Below are 24,976 nucleotides of genomic sequence, written 5' to 3'. Positions count from 1 at the left end.
AAAGTTTCTAGGCCAGGATAAGTTCTAGGGTCTGAAAAGGGGGTCTCGCTCCTAGGGTCACGTCCTATGGCCAGCCTTCGGCTCTGATACCACCTGAAGCGTCCCCCCATCAGGGAAGACTTAAAAGTGTTGGTTTATCAGTCCCAGGAGGCTGATAACACTTTTATTACATCAGATGGTACATCACCGTACAACTCTACGCGGTAATGGGCAGTGAAGCGCCACTATCGCGAGGATTACAACCAGAACCCACACAACTACACTAGCGACGAATAAAGGATCATCAGAGTCTTGCGCCATGCGGAATCCAACGGTGGCCTCAACCACAGGCAAGACTGGGTGCAGGACGAAACCCTACTCGTTGTCTTCGGGGATGTAGTCTGGGTCTTCCACTGTAAAAGTAAGAGAGGGGTGAGTACAAACGTACTCAGCAAGTCCAATCACACCCACGGAGGGGGGTATAACAGTAATCATATGCACAGGACAATCCAAGGATAGGTTATGGTTCATTTGTGAAAAACTCAACTGTATGCAAGGGTTCGTTTAAAAATGATTTCCAAAACGAGTTTTCTGGCACACGATTTTGATCCACACAGGATCCAAGTTTTAAACTGCTACCGGACTCCCCGTCCGCCGTAGCACACGGCACAACTGCCGGACACTTTCCAAACAACTCACGCCAGCCCATTCATTCCCAGAAAGAATCACTAGTTATGTGACCACACCATAACTTGCCCAATACCGTGGGCACGGCTATTCGAATAGATTTTAACTCTGCAGAGGTGTGCAACTTTACCCACAGGTGGGGTACCACAGCACGAACACCTTAGTGCCGGTGCAGATCCCAACAAAGCCATTACCCACCTTAGCTAGACCTGACTAGCCATCACGGGATCCATCAAGGGGTCACTCAACCTATCTCTGAGGTTTAACCAGGGCATAAGTCACACAGATCTTATCCCTTTTCCTCGATCACCCGTTGCTCTCAGCTCTCCTGATGGCTATCAGGCTAACTAGTGGGGTTTATGCTAAGCCGTTGCCCATACAACGGTCAAGTGGTTCGCACGACAAGAAGCTAGGTGAGATGTCACATCAACTCGGTCCTTAGGGGTGACAAGATGGATATCTCCCTTCCTCGCTCAACCACACAGGTACGAGCACACCAACGGCGTTTCACACAGAAATGCCATCCATCCCGTCTAACTCGCTTTTCAAAACCACATTTTATCCCTTCCCACACACACACATTTTCTTTATAAAATCAGGTGGTCAAAGTATGGTTGTCTCAAGCAAGGGTGGCTATCCTACCATGTTTTCAACACGCAAAACCATGCAATTTCATAAAACAGGCCACTGGGTTGTGTTTATAAAAACTAGGACAGAAACATGCATCAAAGGGCGGGATTGAACTTGCCATCGTCAAACTCTTGCGAGAAGTCCTGGTCGAAGCACTGTCCCTTGGGTTCGGGGTCGCAGTACTGATCCTCGTTTGCTTGGTCACGCTCGGGTCCTTCCTCGTTCACTCCGTGTCCTACGACGCAATCAAACAGGCACACAATCAAGCACAAGAAGTAAAAGCTTTTATCGTCGAGTTTGAATCGGAAATAATTTAGTTACGAAGGTCGGGGCAATATCTCTGGGTGGTTTCTTAATGGCATGGCTAGAACTATACTAGAAAGGGCGTGGTAAAGTTTCGGGTCGATCGGAGGTCGTTTCACACATAAAATGACGCGCTAAAGAGGGTTTCAGGGCTTAAACGGGGGTCCAGGGGCCTATTCACAATTACCTAAAGAGGGTAGGGGCTCATTTGCGAATACTAGGGGTATTTAGGGCATGCTAATGGGTGTCGAGTGTAATTAAGTTTACGTGGTGGGGGGGCTTGGTTTGAAATATTAAAAGGAGCGGGGTTCCTTTTGTAAAAAGGAGTGAATAGGGGTGTTAGAGTGGGGGGGGGGGCTCTTTGGAAAAACAGGAAGAGGGGAGGGGGCTTTGGGCAAAAGCCCCCCTTTCTTCCTCCTTTTGCCAGAGGAAAAACAGAGGGGGAGGAGGGAGCTCGGCGCCGGCCTCAATCCGGCGGCCGGGGCCCGGGGCGGCTCGGGCGCGTGGGGGGGAAAGGAAGAGGGGGCCAAGGGGAATTGATTCCCCCGCTCACCTTGAGCCGAGGTGGAGCGAGGGGGTCGGGCGACGGAGGCCGGCGGAGGTGGCCGCGGGAGCTCGGAGGGGCGGCGCTAGGCGTGGGGAGAGGAAGGGCTAGGCGGCGTGGCGGGTTGTGGGGGTGCCGGAGGTGCCGAAGGGGCCTATTTATAGGCAGCCGCGGTGGAGGGGCGGTGGAGGCCGGTGGGCTCGGCCGGCGGCGGTCGCGGGCGGCCATTAATGGAGTTTGGCCGCTCGCGGCCGTCGCGACACGGCGTGGCGGCGGGGCGCAGGCGCCGAGGGCACGTGGGGGGGTGCTGTGCGAGCACAGGGCAGCGCGGCAGGGGAGCAGCGGCGAGTGACGACTGGCGGCGCGGCGTCCGTGCGCGCGTGCGCGCGCGGCGCGGCACGGCGCGGGCCAGGGGCGAGGGCGCGGCGACGGGCGGCGCGGCGCGACGCACGGCCACGCGCGGCGCGTGCGCGCGCGCGTGGGCGCGTTGCAGGGCCAGGCAGGGCGCGGGCGCGGCGCACAGGGCCGGCCGTGCAGCGCTCGGGAGCAGGGAAACAGGGAGAAGAGGAGGAGAGGAGAAGAGGGAAAAGGAGAGAAAAGGGGAGAAAGGGAAAGAGAAGAAAAAAAAGGAAATGGGGGAAAAGAAAAGGGGAAAGAAGAAAAGAAAAGAAAAATGGGGAGGGGAGGAAAGGCGACGCGTGTCGGCGGGATTCGCGCGCGCGGCGCACGCGCAAGGAGAACAGCGAGGGGGTGGAGGGAAAACGCGGCGGCGCCAATCGCGGCGGCAGCCGCGGCCGGTCGGCCACGCGCGCACTGGATTCGCGCGCTGCGCGAGGAGCGCCGGCGCTAATTGCGGCAGCGGTCGCGCGTGATCGTCGTGACACGATGGCGAGGGTCGAGGCGGTGCGCGTGGGGGAAGCCGTGCGTTGTGTGTCACAGGGCGGGGGACGTAACGCGCACGTGTGCAAAGGGGGTCAGGGTGTTACGGTGAATCCGTTTTTAATCGGAACCTTTAACGCGTAGCTTAGGCTTGAAATTCTTAGGGCGTTACAAACTGGCTAGGAGCGGAGTGGCTCAAGATGCCAATATTCCTACGAGATGCGGAATGGGACCGCTCGCCCAAATCGGCCGGACGCGAGCGCTCCCGTTTCCGCGCCCGCCCCGCCCCCCCCCCACCGAGGATGCCGCGCACCCCCCAGGCGCAGGCGGAACAGAGCCTAGGCGCTGGCGCCCGCCGGCGGCTCCACCCCCCCCCGGCCGAGGATGCAGCGCCCGCCGGAGGCCGCCCGCCCCGGAGGAGGATGCCCGGTGCCCAGGCACGGGCGGAACAGAGCCCAGGCGCCGGCGCCCGCCGGCGATCCCCCCCCCCCCCCCCCCCGCGCCGAGGATGCAGCGCCCGCCGGAGGCCGCCCGCCCCGGAGGAGGATGCCCGATGCCTAGGCGCGGGCGGGAACAGAGCCCAGGCGCTGGCGCCCGCCGGCGATTCCACCCCCCCCCCCCCCGCGGCGGCCTAGAGCGGAATGGTTCTCCAACCAAGCATGGGATGGAATGGTTCTGCTCCACTGCACTCTCCAACCAAACAAAAAATGGAGCGGCTCCCTTCTGCATGCCAAACGTAGAACGGAACGGCTCCATTCTTAGAAATTGGAATGGAGCCGTTCCATCTAAGTTGGCTCTCCAACCAAACGGACCCTAATACCGCCGCCTCGCTCGGGCTCGCACGCTGCCATCATCGATCGTCCACCCACCAGAGAGCCGCGCACATGGAGAGCACACCAGAGGAGCTCCCGCCGGCGACGGACAAGTCGCTGTGGGAGTCGGAGGAGATCGCGCCGGAGTGGTAGGAGCTCGTCACGCCGGAATTGCAGGAGCCGGAGGAGGTCGCACTGGAGTCGGAGGAGATTATGCCAGAGTGGCAGGAGCTCATCGTGCCGGAGTCGCAGGAGCCGGAGGAGGTCGCCACGTCGGAGTTGTTGGAGCTCGCGTCGGACTCCATCACGACGGAGTTGCACGAGAGCCATGAGATCGCCAAGCATGGAATCGTGCGCACTCGCGATTGTGGCCATGCTCTCGCTGCAGTCTCATCCACGCGGAGTACAGACTCGGCGCCATGCTTCACGGCCTCGACGAGTTCGACTGCGAGCTTTTCATTCCCGATCTTGACAATGTCGTGATGGATGGCAATACTCTCATGTTACCTCCACAAGTGCTCAAGATACTCCACTAGAATACGCTCGGTAAGATAACTAGCTTTAGTTCTAATTAATTATTACAAGGATAGATGTCTCCACTAATTAAGCTAATTAGCATCATTCTAATTGTTTGATGCAGCAAGAATAGCCTCGGCTTCATGTAGCAAAGATGGTTCACAAGGGATAGAAGTTGGCAGCCGATCTTCTTTTTCTAATGTTTTTTTTCATGCGAGGAATCTTGAACTTGTTGCATCCTTTCACCTTCATAGGTTCCATCAAAACACTTTGTAGTGTTACAAACATTTGATTTGCTTTGTGTGCCGAATACTCTATAAATGCCTACAAAACAAGTGTGCAAGAAATTAATCAATGATCAAATTTGTTGTTGAAGAAACAATGAAACATATGTGAATAATTTACCTCTTGCACTGCTGGAACTAGAGCTTCTATTGTTCTTGCATTCTTCTTATATTGAATTGCTTGAAAAAAAATCCAAGTCAAGAATGTTGAAATCGGGAGAATTAGGTGGTTGACAAATTAGGCGAATATCGAATCCTTCTTGCTTAGTAGCCTCAAAAAAACTGGATCATCCAATTTTAAATGGGAAGGTGCATTATCTTGTTGAATGAAGATTGGTTTGCCCACATCTTATCTTGGCCATTTAGCTCGAATGGCAGGCAACACTTTGTTGATCATGAAATTTCTAATAAAGTCTCTTATGATCGATGTTATGGGCTTCATAACTAAGTCTCCACGGACACGGCCGGTTCTCCTATTACCTCTTATTGCTGGTTCATAAGTAACAAGTGGAAAACAATCAATTCTACCATCAAAAATACAATTCCCATCTTTAAACCTTGGCCGAGCACAAACACACAAGAACATGAGTCTAGGGATGTAATTCTTGTTCTTACAAGTCCGATAGGGATCGTCTTCTTCGGGTAGCAAATAATATTTTTCAGATTTTTGAGAGAGGTAGAACCATTTTTCATCAATGAACACAAAAACAAATCCTTAAACCTTGGATCAGCAAGCAAATCCCTATTAATCATATCAACACACCACTATCTAGAGTTCTTGTTAGTTTCGGTGAGATAAGATTTGATGCTACTAGAGTGGCGCCTAAGCAAATCTTTTTTCAAATACTTTTGAATCTTCCACTTGCTCATGCCCAGTTTGTTACAAACATCCTCTATAGTTATTCTTTTCTTTAGATGAATGTTGCACAATGCTTTCAAATCAACAGGGATTGCTTTACGGCCAACTCTACCCTTCTTTAGACTAGAAACCACAACTGGAACAAAGTGTGCAAGTTGTATTTTACCTCGTTTCCATAAATGCTGAACTGACCGAACGTGGAGACCAAATTGATCAGCAACAATTTGAGTATCTTTCTTCCCTAGTTTCCCATTCTTACTTCTAGCCAACAAAACCTGGTAAACCTGCTTTCTAAGATCTTCTGACACTTCTTTCCTTCGTTGGTTCACTTCAACATTAGCCTCCACAACATGTTCTATTTAAAAAAACATTCATTATAAATCAGCATGTTTCAGTAGTACCAAAATTTTATAAATAGGCGCACAGCAAAACGCTCGAGGAGGGGAAACCAGTGGTCGCAAATAAATAGGCGCACGGCAAAACGCTTGAGCAGAGAAACCAGCGCCCTCTCGCCTTAGGAGAAGCAGCACAAACCAATCAAGCTGCCTACGTTTTGATAGCTAGAATGCCCCCGTCACCCTATTTAATATGAGAAAACTAATCTCTAATTAATCACTCTTTGGTATGCGCAGTCATGTCCTAAGTGACTTCTAAATCCTATACGGAGGAGTATATACAATTCCTCGTCGCCCGCCCGTGTCTCTGCTGGCAGAACCACGGACGGTTCGGCCGACTGGTGGGCCCCACTCGCTCCCTCCCTCGCGCTTGCCCCCTTCTGTCCCCAACCGCAAGCGCTCCTCCGCTGGGCCCCCTATCCCGGCGTCTGCATCTCACTCCGGACCGGCGGAGGCAGGCAGATGCCGGAGTAGAGGAGGTCGTCGTCGGAGCGAACCTCGAGCCGAGCAAGTACCCCGCCACCGCGTTCCCCGCCTCCCGACGCCCTCCCCTCGCTCCGCCTCGCTGCCCGCCCCCTCGCGCAAGGCCGCCGTCCCACGTCTGCAGGCCCACCGCGCGCCTCGCTTCGCCTCCACGCCACCATTCCTGCAGCGCCCGGAGAGCCGCCCGTCGACGCCTCGGGACGCAGCCGCCATTCCCCCTGCATCCAAATCGCCGGTGGCCCTCCTTGGGTCGAGGCCACTGGCCCAGCCGCGTCCGGATCGGCGCGCGGCCCGCCTCGGCTCAACGCCGCCATCCCAGCCGCGTCAGGAGCTCTGCGCGGCCCTCCTCGGGCTCGACGTCGCGCGGGACAACGCCATCCCCCGCGCGCACGACTCCGGTCCCTCGGCCGCCCGCCGGCGCCATGCTGGAGGGCCCATCCATTCGCCCTCCATACGCACTGGTGAGATCAGAGAAATAAACAGTGGTGGGGTTGAGGTCTTGTTCTTCGACCGCCAGCGAGTGTCCACAAGAATGTCCTCATCTGCTTCCAGTCCAATCCCCATCCTCATGTCAGTACTCGTGGACCGTTGGCATCGCAAAGAAGAGGTGGTATGGCAGATAACGGCAGGGCAACCACTCCCTCTGCAGCGATGCACGCAACCTCCACGCTTCTGTCTCCAGTCGTCGGCCTTGACTTCACTGGGTAAGAGCATCATGTTAATTTCCTGCTGTTATCCTATCACCACTGCGTAAGATCTGTTTGTTGAAATGCCTAATAGAAAGAATATATGCACAAACTGACACTAATTGGCTGATTTGTGCATTGCAGTGAGCAAGTCTACCTAGATGATTTGCTGAGTTCTCGCATTTTAGCTCAAGAATTCATCAGTGCTGATAGACTCATGAAGCGGTTTTGTCAGGTACGAAATACCTTGGATGGTTCCCCTGCTGCGGTAGACATTATAGCAATGTCCTGTAAGTTTTAATACTATGCATTGGCTGATTGGTGATCACATTCTAGCTACCAACAGGTTTTATTGAGGTCCATATAGATTTTGTTGGCCTGGTACTACCTATCAAAGATATTGTGAAAGGGAAGGTGAAGGTATAATGCTAATATTATAATTAAAAGGAAAAATAGATATATAGCAGATTATTATTTTCTCATGTCTAAAATCATGGCTATTATGCTGTCTAACAATTTAACTTCCAGTTTAACCACCAAAGAGTCGCGAATGGCTGGATTTCCTTTAGTATCAGAGTAGCTGTCATTGTGCCTAATAGGTAACAGCACACAATTCTTCCCAATACATGACCAGAAAATAAGTAAATGTTGTAAAGGGTCTTGACCCTCTTCATGAGTTATGTTATTCCGAGCATGCTATATTGCCATGTCCACATTGAGCTCACAGATTAGAAGGAAGAGTCGTTGGATCCACGCTCTGTAATTGTTCAACATCCAGCAACTCCCAACGCTGACTCATGACATCCCTCAGTGTCCTTGATTGCAGATACATGATCACCGCGTGAGTGACCATCTCATCTTCAACTCCACAAATTTCACATGCACCAAATCCAATTGGAGCCATGGATCTTTTCCTTTTGTAGCCAGTCCATCATCGGACTGTTTCCACCAAAAAAATTGACCTTTTTGTGGGACTTGTATATTATCTAAAACACTCTCCATATTGGACAATCCTCTCCCTTATAATGAAGCTTTTGGTTCAGTTTGTCATGATATGCACTTATGCTTTCTGCAGGCCATAACATTCTCAGGAGTTCTTATCTAGAAAGATATAATTCCCTTCTTGTGTAAAGAAATGAGTAGCATTCTGCAGGCAAGAAGATGCTTAGAAGTTCTTATCCGATATTCAAAAGCTTGCTATGCAGCTAACCTTGGTTTCCCCGAGTTTAACTTGTGTTAGCACAACCCTATTTTTTATTATCATTTGCCTTAAGCTCTTTCTTTAGTTATTGCCTGAAAATGTGGAAACAGAGCTACATGAGACAATTGTAATATCCGTTGGTACAGAAGTTATTTATATTGGCCTGTTGAACATCAGTGAACTGTATGACCAATCGAAGTACAGAGCATGGCTCTGAGTCTCTGACTATCTGTCAAGTAGATTGAATACCATTGTTTCTAATTTGTCCAGAAACTAATTGCTTCCTTATCGATGTCCTTGGTCCTCTCATGTTTTGTTTATAAATCATAGGATTCTGGCAGAATCATAGGATTCTGGCAGGTAAAATTGAGTTGAACCCGACTGAAGTTGATGATATTGTAGTTGAAACTGCCGTAGCTCGTGAGAGAAACTGTTCAGTTTGCACAGAGATCATTTCGGTTATGTAATATTTTCCCATTGCATTTACTTTTTTCCTGGGACCAGCATTTTGTTAACACAGCATGTATGTGTGTCAAATCCGTTCTACTACTTCCCAATGAGAGTGTTACAGTATGTCAAAAATGAAAAATGTTCAGGCTTTGTTTCCCTGCAACTTGATTAGTTTTGTTCTTGTAAGACTAAACATTGTGCCTTTCTTTTATATGGATATCTTAGCTGTCTGCTCAGCTATTAGATATGATGGGTGTAACGAACTGAACTGAAGATGGTTTCTCATGGCTCATGGGTTTCTTGAAGATTCACATGTCCTAATCTGCACCACTTGAAATATGACTCCTGGAATCCTGGTTGTGAGTATGGTAAGATAGACAATCTGCATTTGTCCAGGTATAGTCAGAGCTCCAATCTCAATCTAATAGTATTCTTTTACTCTTTACAAAGATATCTGGATGTCACGTACACACCCAGACATGTACCTCCTTGCTGTGAAAATGTAAGCATCTATTAGTTGCAATATAGAAACGGTTCATAATTGTAATATCCAAGGATTGTTTACAAAAAGTACATTCAAGGAAATTTAAAGATTCTTTCTTTACTATCTTTGTGATCTCAATTTTTTTGGTGTCTAGGATGGATTGCTTAAGTTATTTGTTTACATAATAGCCCAGGTGATTTACCCAAATCCGTTTGGTGTCTAGTGAGAACTCAAAAATAATGTTTCTTCGTGCTCTTTTTATTGCGTTGAAATTTTTTTTATTCCCGTAGCAACGCACGGGCACAGACCTAGTATTATCAAATTAGTCACTGAACAACTACCCACCACTGAATAAAATGATCTTTGAAAGATGCTACAGTAAACATGTTAATTTATGCCACTTAATTCTTGTAATTCATGCCCTCTATGGATCTTGGCTACCTTACGCCATCAAAGCAACTCAGGTTCCGTGTGTTTTTTGGGCAGTGTCAGCATTGTCATCAGGAATGGTGTAGAAGGCGAAGACTAAATGGAAGGGCCAGAAGGCGAAGGAGGTGGAGGGTTCTGGCTTCAAGCTTTGGTACATGGGGATAACTTCGGGTAGGAATGGTGTAGGCATCTTGATCGATAAGAGCCTTAAGGATGGAGTTGTAGATGTTAGGAGGCAGGGCGACCGGATTATCCTAGTGCGGTTGGTCATTGGAGATTTGGTTCTGAATGTGATCAGTGCCTATGCCCCTCAGGTAGGTCTTAGTGAGAGCTCCAAGAGTCAGTTCTGGGAAGACCTCGATAGCATGGTTAGTACCGTGTCTATCAGTGAGAAGCTCTTCATAGGAGGAGACCTCAATGGCCATGTGGGTGCGACTAATGTAGGATATGAGCGAGTACACGGGGGTTTCGGGTATGGTAGTAGGAACGAGGGGGGGGAGGATGTTTTGAATTTTGCGTTGGCCTACGACCTGCTGTTAGCGAATACTCTCTTTAGAAAGAGAGTCCCATCTAGTGACCTTCCATAGTGGACAATACTTGAGCCAAATCGATTTTATCCTTGCTAGGAGAGAGGATAGACGTGCCTGCTTAGATTGTAAGGTGATACCTGGGGAGTGTGTTGTCCCCCAACACAAGCTTGTGGTGGCGGATTTTCGTTTTTGGGTACGTGCCCACCGGGACAAACGTGCCAAGATTGCGAGAACGAAGTGGTGGAAGCTTAGAGGGGAAGAGGCACAAACGTTTAAGGAGAGGATGCTAGGCGAGGGGCCTTGGGAAGAAGGAGCATATGTAGATGATATGTGGCTAAAGATGGCGACATATGTTCGGAAGGTGGCCTCAGAAGTGTTTGGTGTGAGTAGGGGAGGCAAGCAAGAAGTGAAAGAGACTTGGTGGTGGAATGACGAGGTGCAAAGGGCTATTAAGGAGAAGGAGTGTTTCAAACGCCTTCACCTCGACAAGAGCGCAACCAACATCGAGGGCTATAGATTAGCGAAGAGGTCTGCAAAGCGAGCTGTAAGTGTAGCGAAAGGTCAGGCTTTTGATAACCTTTATCAACGGCTAGGTACGAAGAAAGGAGATAAGGACATTTATAGGATAGCTAGGGCCCGCGAGAGGAAGACAAGGGACATAAACCAAATCAAATGCATCAAGGATGGGACAGATCGACTTCTGGTGAAGGATGAGGAGATCAAGGACAGATGGCGAGAATACTTCGACAAGTTGTTTAATGGGGAATATGAGGGTCCTACCTTCGAGTTGGACGACTCATTTGATGATACCAACAGACGCTTTGTGAGGAGGATTCAGGAGGCAAAGATCGGGGAGGCTCTGAAGAGGATGAAGGGAGGTAAAGCAATGGGTCCCGATGGCATCCCCATTGAGGTGTGGAGATGCCTGGGCGAGAGGGCGGTAGTATGGTTAACTAAGCTTTTTAACCTAATTTTCCGGTCAAACAAGATGCCGGAGGAATGGAGAAGTATATTAGTACCGATCTTCAAGAACAAGTGAGATGTTCAAAGTTGTACTAACTACCGGGGGATTAAGCTGATGAGCCATACGATGAAGCTTTGGGAGAGGATTATCGAGCATCGCCTAAGAAGATTGACAAGGGTGACCCAAAACCAGTTTGGGTTCATGCCTGGGAGGTCGACCATGGAGGCGATTTTCTTAGTACGACAGTTGATGGAGAGATATAGAGAGGAGAAGAAGGATTTACATATGGTCTTTATTGACCTAGAGAAGGCGTATGACAAAGTATCGAGAGACGTCATGTGGTGGGCCTTGAAAAAACACAACATCCCAACTAAGTATATTACCCTCATCAAGGATATGTACAAGGATGCGATGACTTGTGTTCGAACATGTGATGGCGATACCAGTGACTTTCCAATTAAAATAGGACTACATCAGGGGTCAACATTGAGCCCTTATCTATTTGCTTTGGTGATGGATGAGGTCACAAGGGACATACAGGGTGATATCCCTTGGTGTATGCTCTTTGCTGATGATGTGGTGCTAGTTGATGAGAGTAGGGTAGGGGTTAATAAAGTTAGAGCTGTGGAGACACACGTTAGAGTCGAGGGGTTCAAACTGAGTAGGATCAAGACCGAGTATATGATGTGCGACTTTAGCCCGACTAGGCATGAGGATGGGGACGTTAGCCTCGAAGGTCAAGTGGTGGCCAAGAAGGATATTTTCCGGTATCTAGGATCAATACTTCAGAAAGATGGAGACATTGATGAAGATGTTAGACATAGAATTTCAGCTGGTTGGTTGAAGTGGCGGCAGGCTTCGGGCGTCCTCTGTGACAAGAAGGTGCCACAGAGGCTAAAAGGTAAGTTCTATAGGACGGCGATTCGTCCGGCGATGTTATACGGTGCTGAATGTTGGCCTACAAAAAGGCGACATGTCCAGCAACTGAGTGTAGCAGAGATGCGTATGCTGCGTTGGTTCTGCGGGCATACAAAAAGGGATAGAGTCCGGAACGAAGAGATTCGAGATAGGGTCAGGGTGGCACCTATCGAGGAGAAGTTGATTCAACATCGGTTGAGATGGTTTGGACATGTACAACGGAGGCCTCCCGAGGCGCCGGTGCGTAGTGGAGTTTTAAAGCGGGGCGATAATGTAAAGAGAGGTAGAGGTAGACCTAGACTAACTTGGGACAAAACGGTTAAGAGAGACCTTAAGGAGTGGAATATCGCTAAGGAATTAGCTATGGATAGGAGCGCTTGGAGATTAGCAATTAACGTACCTGAACCGTGACCTTTGTTACTTTTTGTTTAACCCCTAACTCTTCCTTTGGCTTGTGCCCTTTTTGTGTTTCTTATTCTTATTTTCCGTGGGTTTCATCTCTAGCCTACCGCAACTTGCTTGTGACAAAAGGCTAAATTGTTGTTGTTGTTGTTGTTGTTTGTCAGCATTGTCATCAGGGCGCATGCAGTGTATTCAGCACTGGTTGACAAGGTCTACTGTTGGGCAAATTTCAGGTATGATATTGAGAATGCCCACCCTATTCATTTTATCTTTCCAATGATTATTTCCTGATTCCCAAATCCTCATCCCCTTTGAAAATCTCTATTTACCAGGTTTACTAGATTTAAAGTGCTTCTCGCACTGCCTTTTTTGTTAGCTCCTTTGAAATCTGAATTGCATGCTTCCTCCTTTAAAATACCTCCGAATACTAGCATGATAATATTTCATGATATCATGCAGCTTTTCTGAAAATTGGAACTTCAGTGTTTCTACAAATTGAAACTCCAGTTATTTATCATGCAGATTTTTCTGAAAACTGAAAGTTCAGTGCTTCTTTGCTGGTATCCTATCTAGGAATTTGATTATTCTTCCATATTTGTTTGGAATGTCTGGAATATATGGGAAATAGTTGGTAATAAATTTTAGGAACTATTGCAATAAGTCGGTTTAAGTGACATATGATGAGCTTGATCTTTTGTTGAGATTGCTGGTACCTCGTAGGAAGTACTCATGGGATGTGGGAGGCCGGGGCTTGGGTTCCCGGCGGCGGCGAGGTTGAGACGCCGTGCTGGTCGCCTGGCGTCTCGAGCGTGCGTGTGAGCGAGAGAGTGGAAGAGATTAGATCAATCTCCAGCTAACCTTCATTCAACTTAATTGTTCAGTACATATAGCAATCGTTCCACAAATCACTAACAAACTCAAACAAACCGAAAGGAGCCTAACAATCCAATCCTAACAAGCCGGATCCTGGTTGCCGAGGGTCCGATGTTGTCGCGCCCGCGTCACGTCGGCGTCCTAGCCACTGCCTTGCTTCCTCCTCTGGTAGACATTCCCCACCATAACATCTTTCAAATGGCATGCTGTTGATGCCTTATTTTCTCATCAGGCAAATCAGACAATACAATATTTGAAATTTGGAAGGAGAAGGAGATATAGCAGATGGAATATCAAGACCCAGGTCACCAAAACTCATAATTTCAGTTTCAACATATTGGAAAGTTCGTAGGTTTTCAGAACAATACAAGCATGTTTGAAAAACTGCTGTTATTTAGTAAGTATAAGCTATAACCTAATTTACATTGTTCCTAAAGCATTGCAGTGCCTTTTCTGGAGGAAATTAAACAGGTCCTGCTTTCCTGTGCAGAGATCATCACTATTTTTTCTCTCTTTCATCCTGCTTACCTAGGAATGGTATGTATTTCTTGGCAATTGGAAGTGTAAGAAAACTTCAAGAGAGGAAACGTGCTACTGCTTCCTCATCAGGTATCCTTGCAGTAAATTCATTAAACTAAATGGCTCTTGCAATGCAGCATACAAATAATATATGCTATGAATGCCAACACATACACTCAGTTTATTCAGCACTATAATAGGTCTCAAGGTAGTAAAAGATGAAATTACTCAATCTGTACTGCTTGTGCTACTAGCAGCTTCTGTGTCCTGAATGCAGCTAATCATATCGGAGAGGTGAAGGTGTACCTAACTTTATTTCTTGGTGCTGAGATGGCTGCTAGCTTGCTAATGAGGTTTTCTTGAAATAGGGGATGCTAGAGATCTAATGGAGAGAGAGAGAGAGAGAGGATGTTCCATACATGGTTGACGCCGTGGTCGTCCACGTCATGATTTAGAGTTGTAAACTTGCATCAACAACATGAGGTAATATGCGTGCAGCATGCACTCTCCTGCCATGTTTTATTGTTTTGCATTTTGAAGTCCTTTATTCCCATTATTGATCTGTTGCCTTAATATAAAGGATTAGCATTTTTATTAATAATAAATTATGTGAACTGCAATTGAAAGATTGCTCAAGCTGATAACAAATGAATATGCTAATTTCTGAAAATTACTTACACTTGTTTGCAAAGTTTTAGTTGAGTTGTCATACTTTACCGGAGTTTTCATTTGGTTTACTCGTTTAGGATTGCAAATAATTTGTAGGTCATATGAAAGCAATTAGGGTCGCATGGAATATTGGATTGAATTGATTGAGACATAGGTGTACAATATATATATAGGGTGAGGAGATCTTGAGGTTTATAGAAATAACACCAAAAGAGATCTCCTTGTACCTCTCCAACCAACTATACCACGGCTGGCCGGCTATACATGCCTGGGCGTTGGGCCTACACACACGCATATGTGCCTTGCTAACAACATACACCATGCTACTAGGGCAGCCCGAGAATGCCAGCGAGACGCTAAGTGCTATGCGACATAGGACAAGAAGATTATTCAGTTGTTAATTGAGGTTAATGTTTTTGAAATCATCATGTTCATAGATCAGAAAAGCCTACGCGGAAAAGAAAATGATGTATTTTGTTGAGTGCATTAGCTTTTTTTCTTCTAGGATAGGCTATCTTGTCTAATCAGGATGTCCTTAAACTGTTTTATTTTGATTCTAACCATAGCGGCTTTACAGATTTGTTAAGATATTGAGTTTGATTTCTACCTGTGCAGTTGTGCAGCTACCATGGATCCCCGTTTGAGTGAGTGGACGCGCTCCGAAGCCGCATCCTGTGCTAACAAGGATGGCAGCGCGTGGCAATTTCTGTGCTCTAAGGTCGTGATCGTGATCCACTTTGGCATCCTCAGGCTGCATGGGCATCATAGTTTCAGAAAAGATAAAACGAAAAGAATGTTATGAATATTATATAGCTCAATTCCCAATTCCATTTTACATTTCCAAAGAAGAGGATACCTTTTTTTTTTTGAGGTTTATCGGTACGTACGATACTTAATGCCTATCAGGCAGGGATCAAAACCAATTTCATTTGTTTTTATTTTTGAGGATTAGCTGGAAATTGATTATTCTCTCTTCTGAATGCATTCAGGTTGTGAAGACTTCCTAACTCATTACAAGTGGACTTATGGCAGCCATTGAATCAACTATGATGCAATTCTAATTTTTTACTGATATTTCTTGCTTCTGAAATAAAAGAAATCTAGATTCAATAAAAGTTAAGTATTGCAACATTTTGACTTCTTTGGCAACTATTGTGTGTTGTATGGATATAAAACATGTACTCAATAGTAATATTTTAACATGTACGTGCCGCACGTGCACTTTACTAGTTAATGAAAATATGGAATGTGTTGCTACTGAAATCATTATGTAGTGCAATGTTATATACACTTTTGGTTCCATCTTCTATCCTACCAAGTCACAACTATTATTGCTGCACTAATGACAGTTGCAAATGCATATTTTTATATTCAGTTTAGATGCACTAATTATTGAAGCAACTTTATTAGAAAATTGATGCATTGTCAGATACAGTTTGTGATACGGCATATCCAGTTGCGAAACAGGTTATATTCAAATTACTTTTATTCAAGTTGTTAACTTTGTAGATAATTTACTATGAGAGGATGAGAGGAGTGTCTTTTCTGTGAGCAATTTTTTCTCTGGAAACTTGGCATTGAGCCATGTCCTCAAGAGTGTTTGTTGTGGCTTGGGGTCGTGGTGTCATCCAGAGTGTTAAGTCAACGTTACTGCATCTGAAGGAACGTTTTTGGTAGAAATACTTTTACTGGAGTTGTCTAGACTTCAACACTAGATAGACCTATTTCGTATACTGCACTGTCTAACAGGCACGCATGTTTGATAGTTGCTCAGGGCCACATGATACTGTGTCATCGGTCCTTTTTGTCTTTTGAATAGGTGCTTTTCTTATATTAGCTAGTATGCTGTTATATGTATATATATTAATTTTTCAGAGTTAAGTACAAACTCAATTTGTGATGTATCTAGTAATGGAGGCTATTAAATCTCTGTTTAAAAGCCCATGTGCTACCTTCTTTTGTAGTGAGTGTTTTTGTCTATTCCATGCAATTCGGGGTGTCAGGATGGTCCCGAGCCTGACGAAATTCGGGGTGTCAGGATGGTAGAAATACTAGGGAGACATGCGCGCTACGCCGCGCCGGTAGGATGGAGCATCTGAGATGGTGTGACGCAGATGTTCCTTTGTCCCACATGTGGAATCAATAACTTAATGAGGATTAATGAGGATGAAATGTATAATTGTTGAAATAAATACATGGAAGGAAGGAGTATATAGAATATGGCCATATGGAAATATGGAATGTAAGCGTGTCAATTCCAGGGAAAGACATATAATGCAATCATATGCAGTGTGAGGATTAGATTTTTCAGTCGTTGCTTCCTGTTCTTGATGCAAATGAGACAAACAATATTTGTGTGACTTGTGTATCCAGCACACAAAGTAATTTCATAGGAGACCAGTATGGCAGTGAACACAACAATATTGTCAAATTTGAATCAAACATAATGTCAGATAATTCTGATGGTACGACAAAAATAGAGCAATTACAAAACTGCACTTATATCTGGGCTTTATAGCGCAATTAAAAGAAAAGGAATTGAAGCCTGCTTCCTAAGTCCTAACACATTTTCTTGAGTATTTGATCCTCGGCAGCTAGCCTGCAACTCGGTGGAGCTCCTGAGATGCCTCCCATTGACGGTGGCGTGCACTTTGCCACCGAGGTGCGAGGTTGCCCAGCACCAGGGGTATGACCTCATGAAGTTGTAAAGGTTGGCACTTCTAACAGGCCTTGAGGAGTTGGCAGTTTTGAACCTTTGTCAGCACCGGCGCTGCTCTGGGCAGCGGTGGCGGCAGCACCACGAGATGCTCAGCGCCGATGATACTAAAAACTAACCGTTTAATGCTGATTTTGAAGTAAAGCTGCGCAATTAGAAAAAAATTACTGCATGTAAATGAAACCAGATCCAGCAAAGGAGGAGGCACATCCACTCACGCACCATCATTGGTTTTCGGAACTGTCCTTGTTATGTCAGTAGCAAGACCGGATTTGGAATGAGAAGGAAGAGAGGGAAACTGATGAGGGGAGGTTAAAACTGTCGCCGACGATGCCACCGGTCAATCCTTCACGGCTAGCGGAGTGGGGTCGCAAGGTGGAGCGCCACCGGGGAGAGAGGCAACAACGAAGTGGAGCCATGGTGTTGTCAATTTGTTTGCGAGGCAAGGAGGACATACCGTCACATGATGGGCTCTCTGTTTTCCCACCGCACGAGGCAGACGCGGTCACAGATAACGTACCGTGTAGCAATTGACGTATCACACACGGTAGTTCCTTTTCTACTCGCATTTAGAAATTTTTTACTCACCACAGTACTTGATGGTCTGGAGGCTTCCGTTTTCTTCGGCGATAAGAAGGAACATATTTGATCTTAAGCCTGCGCTCTATGGCATGCTCCCGGATTTCATTTTTATTCAGATAAAAGACGGGGTAAGTTTGGAGCCTGCTGTATCCAAGGTATTTATATATGTCTCTTTTCCTTCAAATATCTTTATCTCATATATGTACATACGTGTATGTAGAGAAACTTCCTCATGCATACATTGTATCCAAATTAATATTCCAGTTAACTTGTTACCATCATAGTTTATACAATGGCATGGCAAATAAAGATTTTTTTGGGATTCATGTCGTATTTACTGGCACACATACACTGACATAGTTATACAATTTTTGTTTTGATAGTTTTTCTGCTCTAGTCCTTTGTTAGCAATAGTTGCATGATGTTTTATATATCTACTATTCTTTTCATAGATGAGCCTACAGGAAAGTAGCTATTGGACTGGGGTGCTGGTAAATTTGTTTTCTGGGAACTCGGCATTGAGTCTTTATTTATAGCATCGATAGAAAGAATGTGCAGGGGTGGATTTAGGGGTGGAGCCCCCCTACTGTTGAGTACCTCCATCAAAAGTAAAGAAAGAATATGAAGAGAAGATGGAAAAATAAGAAAAAGAAGGATGGAATGGTGGAGATGGAGGAGGCAGAAGAAACTAGCTCCCTCTAAATTTAACCTCTACCTTCACCGCTGGCCTATGTGGTGATATGGAGTGTTATGGACGCTTATGTGGGCCAGACTTATCATCGGCAGCGTCGCAAGAGGAAAGAGGCCGTAGCATCTACATCATCATCAGATCAGCAGGCGTAGGCAGCAAGGAGTTTAGTTAGTTGGCCAAGGGATAGTTTGTTAGTAGTTGTTAGGGTCTCTAGATTTGGTAGTTGGGCTCGGCATCATATAAGCCAGCTCCTGTAAAGGATGGACAGGAAAGAATTGAGAACAGATCTCCTCGGTGGAGGGGATCTAGCTCAAGCTGCCCTATGTACTTTCCTCGTTTTGCATCTAAATAAGATTCATCCCTGGCCATATCATGGAGTATCTGTTCTTGGAAGGTATGTACCGATTACTTTGTCTCTAGGATCTTTTTTGAAACAGTCTAGGATTTAGGTATCGGTATTTCTATCTGTGGTCATCTGACTTTGTGTTGATGTTGAGATTTTTTTCCTACAAGGCTACAAGAAACTATTTTGTTTTTCGGCTCGAAGTCCAGCAAACATAAACATTTGAAATGTTTTTTTTGGTGTTTGTATGAAATTAATTGTGCCTTACTCAAAGATAGCCAATATTTTTTATTTCTATGAGCCCATGTAGAGTCCGTCTAGGTTGCTTATTAGGTACTTCAGGTTTTACACGTCAACAACAATTCAAATCAGATCTTACACGGGCTGTGAGGGACAGAGTGAAAATTCGGGTGTCAGCGTGTCAGGCTAAGGGAAAAATACCCAAATTCATTAGCTTCTGTCAAGATCAAAGGACTTGAGTGTGATTCTGATACCTGACACCGATATTTTCGTTTGGCAACCATCAGAACCGTTGATTAATTATTTAAGCGTAAAAAACTGGGTATCAGGATTAGGTAAAATACCCGAATACTCCAGGAGACATTCCCCCAAATAAAATGTGTAACAATACAAGAAACAATTGTGGGTCCTCGCGTCTGCCGTCTCCCTAATCGAGCTTTCAGATTACTAGTTTCAGATTAGACGCCGAAAGTCCCAAAAGACCAAAACAGAACTGCCGTTTCCCATTCTCCTTGCCGGAGGGGGAAAAAAAAAGAAGCCAGTGGCGGACCTAAAGATTAATCCGGTAGGTTCGGGTACTCTAAATTTCAGCCCAAAAAGTTCTATACTTCAAAATTAAAGTCCAGACTTGAGAAATGGCCCAACAATTCCTCAGTCCAAGAACTGACCTCTCCCTCAGCCCAAACCCCACGTCTAGCCGTCTCCCACCCTCCCTGCCACCTCGGCTTCCCCGAGGGCTCCGCCAGCCGCCGCCACCCACGCGGCCGCGCCTCCCGCAGGCGCCGTGCGTGGACACGTGGCAGCGGCAAACCCGGCGCGCCTGCGCCCGCCGCCTCACGCGCACCCGCGGGCCGCCCGCCGCCCCGACTGTCCGAGTCGGCGCCCGGTTGCAGCAGCTAGGCAGCTAGCTGACCAGCTCCATTTTCCACTTGCAATCCCCTCACTGGTCGGTACTTTTTTTTAGAAACATGAAACGATTTTGTGATTTCATCTCAATCTCACTTAATGGAAACATAATTCATACTTTTATGGCCATGAGGAGGTGTAAAGCGAAAGCATTAGACTAGAATAGAATTGTAATATTCTATTTATGTAAGATTTTATTGATGGTGCAACTTTTTATATTGTAAACTATTCGATCAACTAATTTATTGAATTGAATGTATTATGAAATTTGTTTACTTATATTATTGTAAGTTTAATTATTATATACCAATGCTGAAGTACTGTTAGATTATACCGGATTGCGCTTTGAAATTTTTTTTTACCAGAACTGCACTAGTTTCAATTTCTGGGTACGCCAAGCTGTCCAAGAAGCATGGCCAGGCACAAGGAGCCATCAACCCCGGCAGCCGGCGGGACGCCATGGAAGAGGCGACTACGCTCGCACCACGCGACCCCTCAAAGCTTGTTCTCGCGGAGGCTCCCATCCTGTGCCAAGAACCGGGGCGAGGCGGAGGAGCCCCAGACTGCCAAGAAGCCGGCCGCCCCCAAGAACACGCGGAGATGCGGCGGCTGCCGTGCTGAGGATGCCGAGGCTGCGCGGGTGCCGAGAGCGCCCCCTCGCCGCTCGCCGCGCCTCGCCGGCAGGGATCTGGAGCACCCGATTGTGATAGACGAAGGAATCAAGGTGGGTGGGTGGGTGGGGGGGGGGGGTGCGTTCTCGATCGTTGGGGAATGGGTTCGGTTAGGGGTACGATATGCGTTATTTTCTTGATTGGTTCCTGCTTTTTAAGAATTAGAGGGGAAAAAGTTCTATGATTTGGCCCCTGATTTAGGCTCTCTTTTAAATACGATTGGATAGTAAGTAGTAACGCAATACAAAGGATGTCATGGCTGTCAAGAAAAATCTTGTTCTGTCTTATCTGTTGCCATCTAAAATTATTTTATCCCACTGCTCACGAGTAATAGTTCATAAGCTGTTTCTTGATATCTATATCTTAATATCATTTTGATCTTGTTCATGTTTATCCCATCCTAATACTAGCATGTTCATTAGTTTGAGATCTCCAGTCAGATCACATTGGATTTGTAGATTGTAAGACGTGGCATTATAATTTCGGCTCACCCTTGTAGGAATGTGAGGTCAGGGATAATCAATCAACAATCACACCACTGCGCAGATCCCCACGGTTCCATCCAGCTGGTAATGGTTTGGGCAAACAACTGCTGCCTCAGAGTCCCCCTGAAGTTACTCATAACCGAAAGACTCCAAATGCTTCAGGGAAAGATAAGAATATAACTAACCTTAGGAGTAGCCAGAGAAATGCTGCAGCAAAGGCTTTGCCAAGGACAAAAAATGACAAGGAGCCGCAGCCACTGTGTTCGAATTCCCCGGATATTCCTATCAGGCAACAGATTGCAGATCTATCTTGCAAAAAGAAAGAGAAGAAACAGCTAAACTCCAACCATTGTGAGGTGCTAACTAGAAAGAGGAAGAGAGGCACTGAAGGCAGATCCTCACCAAAGAGACAAAATTACCAGGACCTCCAATCACTGCCTCCAGGTAGCCAAGAAATTGCAACTAGCAATGAAACCAGAAAAGTCAGACACCAAAAAGGTAAAAATAAAAAGGATTTGGCTTTGGTGGTGCAGCCCAAAATTGGGGATGATAGACTGATGAACACTGAGGAAAATAATGAAGATCCAACTTGGACTGAAAGAGAAAGAAAACAAAATTTTCATGGTTCAGATGATTGGACAGAAGAGCAGGATGTCGCATTGCGCAAGGCATACTTCAGTGCCCGACCTTCCCCGCATTTCTGGAAGAGAGTTTCCAAACTGGTAGGTAATTCCAGTCCTTATGTTATTTGCTTTAGTGTTTTCATCATTTTTTCATAATAGCAACAGCTACCCCAAGAACCATTATTCTATATCGATATCTTGTCTTATTTCATCATAAAAATAGAACAAGAATGATGCAGTTAATGTATTGTTGTCACGGATGGATACGTTGTGGAAGGAATATGGGGAAGATTGTATTTGAAACTGGTTACAGGACGCGGCCCTGGACCTCGCCGGTGCGGTGGAGCCGTGATGAGCTCGACAACGCACTGGAGAGGCAGGGAACAAGGAAGAAGATGAATACAATCTAATGCCTAACAGAACAAACTCAGATCACGGCTTATATGATGCCGAGCCCGAGAACAAACTCCTAACCAACTTATTCCGCAAGCTAACAAACCAAATCTCAAAATAACTTATCTCTAACTCAATCCTGCACGCCCCCGTCCTGGCTGTGCTGCTGCTTGGCGGCCGGCTGTAGGTCAAGCCCCACATGACAATTGTGGTCTGAAATGATTTTACATGTATTTAGGAAATCCCTCAGCGAGCGTGGATTGTTCATGGGTTTTTGTGCTACTCTGTGTCTTAGTTGGTATTCCCCTAATGAACGATGCACAACAGAAACAGTAAAGTGCAAGGCTAGGCAGTTGTCCACAATTTTGTCATAGTCCAACTCCAACATAAGCTGAATAATAATTAGTAAAACGGGATGAGTAGTTGCAAGATGTAAGGTTCAACTATAACGGGAAAAGAGAATGCTCCACTCCAAAGATTGAGATGGTCTCATTTTTCCGAACGTCTATTTCCCAAAACTGTTCAGTGTTCACAGTTAGCTTTTTGACTTTTATATTAGTTAGGTCGGTTCTTATATAGTATTATTCATTCATAATTGTTACTTGTTAGAAAGTCCTCTTTATAAGTAGGCCTATTGTAATTTCTATTCTCAAGCAAGAGTAGTCCAAATAAGTTCTCTAGTCTCCGTCTCAATGTCTTCAAGTCTTGGCTGATGGCATGGAAGAAGAGCTCCTGGCCCGCCTGCTAAAGGCAGATGCCCAGCCGCCCATCTAATATCTCCTTTCCAACTGGTCTTGGAGCCTTGGCCAACAGCATGGGATAACAACTCTCTGCTGGCGTGTCAAGGATGAATGCCCTACCCTTGGTCATCAGATCCTTACCCACCTGTGCAAATTACACAGGAAAGCAGTACTTGTGAACCAAATGCTGCCTGTTTGTTTATGAAACATATGCACATAGGGCTACTTTCCTCTCTAAATGTGTAATTCCTGACATATTAGTAGATTAAAAATAGGCAATGGTATCTAAATACTTCGTAGATGCTAACTAGTAACACATGCCATACATTATGAACAATAGCATTTACAAGAAAGCTATTGTTTCCTGTCTTCTCCGGTATTTTCTGACACCAACTCAGAAGAACATTAGTGAGTGTTGTTAGAATTTATTGTCTAAGTACTTTTGTTGGTGCCAGTTATTAGCGTTGCTGATAGTTAATTTCCACTATTGTTTTGACTTTTGACATTTTAAGGCAAACCTTAGTTATTCTATTTATTTGCAGGTGCCAGGGAGATCTGCTGAAGAGTGCTTCAACAGAATCCATGCTGATCTCTCAACACCTACTCGTATTGCCCCTCGGACTAGGACATGCAAAGCAAAGTTTTCTCCTCTAGCAAATTTTTCATTATCTGATCCTGAACTTCCAAATCTCTTGGAACCTGCAGTCGGGATGCAAAGGACTTCTAAACAAAAGAGCCTAGCAGCACAAAAGACAGTGAGACACTTGCTGCAAAAGCATTGCCTCATTGATCATGCTCATGAGGCTGATCACTTCTCAATATTTGAATCCTCACCAAGTGCCTTACAATTGAACATTTCTTTTGAGGATTTTCCAGGGACTCCTCACAGTTGTATGAATTCAGGTTCTTTGCTCAGGTTCAGCGCAAGTTCTTCAGGACAAAAGAAACCATTTTCACGGTTGAAAACTAAGCCAGATGAACCAAGCCCAGGAGTTTTGAAGCCTGTGAAGAATGTTATCTTGCATGAGAAGTACATTGACCAGTTGTCTCGCAGGGAAGGCACAAGAAGGCCTCGCAGAAAGACTCCAGGTTCTAAAGCTGCTGACTCAGTGAAGGCTCATTCTGAGCAGAAAGCTGGTGATCTGAAGGCTGCCAAAAATGCTCTCATCTCGGAAGCAACTGACTTTATAAGCCATTTTAAGAAGCTGCAAGCTAATTCCCTTGCGCATGTCATCGAAAATAGTGAAGATGATGATGGTACTGAAGGTGACTGATGCCGGTGACCATTGCTGCAGTTTTTTTTGTGGGGGGGGGGGGGGGGGGGGGGCGGCGTTAGCATGTATTCGTCATTAGTGCATGACTGACAATAAGGCTAGGCAGTTTCCAGTACAACGTTCCTGTATTCCATTTTGTTCTTGTATTCAGTTTTGTTCTCGCTAGTTCCTTCATGCTCGTTACGAAAATGTTACTACCTTATGCCTGTCAAAAGCACTTGAAAATTGAAATAATGGAAGGAAATGAAGCATTCCTCCATAATCTTTTTCCCTGTAAGTTTTGCCAAATTATCGAAGTACTGAAAGTGATTCATAAGAAATCTTCGTATCCTTCTCACTGCAGGAGTAACAACTAGGTGCGTTTTGTTCGGTATGAGCTGGAAGGTTTTTTAGTTCACAAATGACACATGTACATACAGCTCTTGCCAACTAAAGTCTAGAGGTATACTCCCGTGGTCCCTTTCGCTGCGCGTGGCACTTTGGATCCCTTTCGTTGCGCGTGGCACCGTGGCGCGTGGCGCTTGGCCATTTTAAGAGCATCTCCGGCGGATTTCTATTCTCCAATCTAACTATTATTTTTTTCTAATAATTTTTTGGACAAAGCAATAACTTTCAAATAGAGGGAAAGTTGAAACTTAGTTGGCTTGGAATGAGATTATTGGAGAACTGCAAAAGCAACCCTTCCAATAACTATTAAAAAACTCTTCTAATATGGCACCTGGTTTGAGATAAAATTATTGGGGGAATTGAAAAACAACTCTCCTAATAACTATGAAAAATTATTATTAGGATATTTCATTGATTGATTAGCAAAGA

The 24,976-nt window shown here is 45.8% G+C and overlaps 2 protein-coding genes across 33 annotated transcripts; both read left to right on the top strand.

Moving 5' to 3' along the window:
- Positions 1 to 6,220: 6,220 nt before the first annotated feature.
- LOC112889113 lies at positions 6,221 to 15,803 on the top strand. 32 transcript variants are annotated; one of them, XR_003228004.1, is made up of 11 exons: positions 6,222 to 7,075; positions 7,202 to 7,292; positions 7,404 to 9,104; positions 9,679 to 9,772; positions 12,600 to 12,668; positions 13,541 to 13,705; positions 13,799 to 13,917; positions 14,028 to 14,121; positions 14,196 to 14,310; positions 15,112 to 15,214; positions 15,486 to 15,803. XR_003228004.1 is itself a non-coding variant. In XM_025955604.1 (4 exons), exons 1-4 carry the CDS (start codon positions 6,984 to 6,986, stop codon positions 8,016 to 8,018), a joined length of 402 nt encoding a protein of 133 aa, XP_025811389.1. In that variant the 5' UTR covers positions 6,230 to 6,983; the 3' UTR covers positions 8,019 to 8,112. The 32 variants fall into 32 exon arrangements, 1 of the variants encoding a protein (XP_025811389.1); XR_003228020.1 differs by having other exon boundaries at positions 6,221 to 7,075; positions 7,884 to 7,898; positions 8,133 to 9,104; positions 13,799 to 14,310; XR_003228021.1 differs by having other exon boundaries at positions 6,221 to 7,075; positions 7,869 to 7,898; positions 8,133 to 9,104; positions 13,799 to 14,310.
- Positions 15,804 to 19,815: 4,012 nt separating this feature from the next.
- LOC112891070 lies at positions 19,816 to 24,432 on the top strand. Its single transcript, XM_025957971.1, has 4 exons — positions 19,816 to 20,014; positions 20,340 to 20,698; positions 21,145 to 21,852; positions 23,429 to 24,432. The coding sequence occupies exons 2-4, from the start codon at positions 20,387 to 20,389 to the stop codon at positions 24,158 to 24,160; spliced, it is 1,752 nt and encodes a 583-aa protein (XP_025813756.1). The 5' UTR covers positions 19,816 to 20,014; positions 20,340 to 20,386; the 3' UTR covers positions 24,161 to 24,432.
- The last annotated feature ends 544 nt before the right edge of the window (positions 24,433 to 24,976 follow it).

This window comes from Panicum hallii, chromosome 4 (genome assembly GCF_002211085.1).
Source record: "Panicum hallii strain FIL2 chromosome 4, PHallii_v3.1, whole genome shotgun sequence".
NCBI classification, from domain to species: Eukaryota; Viridiplantae; Streptophyta; class Magnoliopsida; order Poales; family Poaceae; genus Panicum; species Panicum hallii.
Note: the sequence above shows the minus strand (reverse complement) of the source record. Positions and strands in the feature narration are given on the sequence as shown.

What these genes read in the sequence shown, in the direction of transcription:
- LOC112889113 (XM_025955604.1), top strand. Translation starts at nt 6,984, where the DNA reads ATGGCAGATAACGGCAGGGCAACCACTCCCTCTGCAGCGATGCACGCA. An exon ending in GTCGGCCTTGACTTCACTGG is followed by an intron (nt 7,076 to 7,201) that starts GTAAGAGCATCA and finishes TGTGCATTGCAG; the next exon opens with TGAGCAAGTCTACCTAGATG. An exon ending in TCATGAAGCGGTTTTGTCAG is followed by an intron (nt 7,293 to 7,393) that starts GTACGAAATACC and finishes ATCACATTCTAG; the next exon opens with CTACCAACAGGTTTTATTGA.
- LOC112891070 (XM_025957971.1), top strand. Translation starts at nt 20,387, where the DNA reads ATGGCCAGGCACAAGGAGCCATCAACCCCGGCAGCCGGCGGGACGCCA. An exon ending in TGATAGACGAAGGAATCAAG is followed by an intron (nt 20,699 to 21,144) that starts GTGGGTGGGTGG and finishes TCACCCTTGTAG; the next exon opens with GAATGTGAGGTCAGGGATAA. An exon ending in GGAAGAGAGTTTCCAAACTG is followed by an intron (nt 21,853 to 23,428) that starts GTAGGTAATTCC and finishes ATTTATTTGCAG; the next exon opens with GTGCCAGGGAGATCTGCTGA.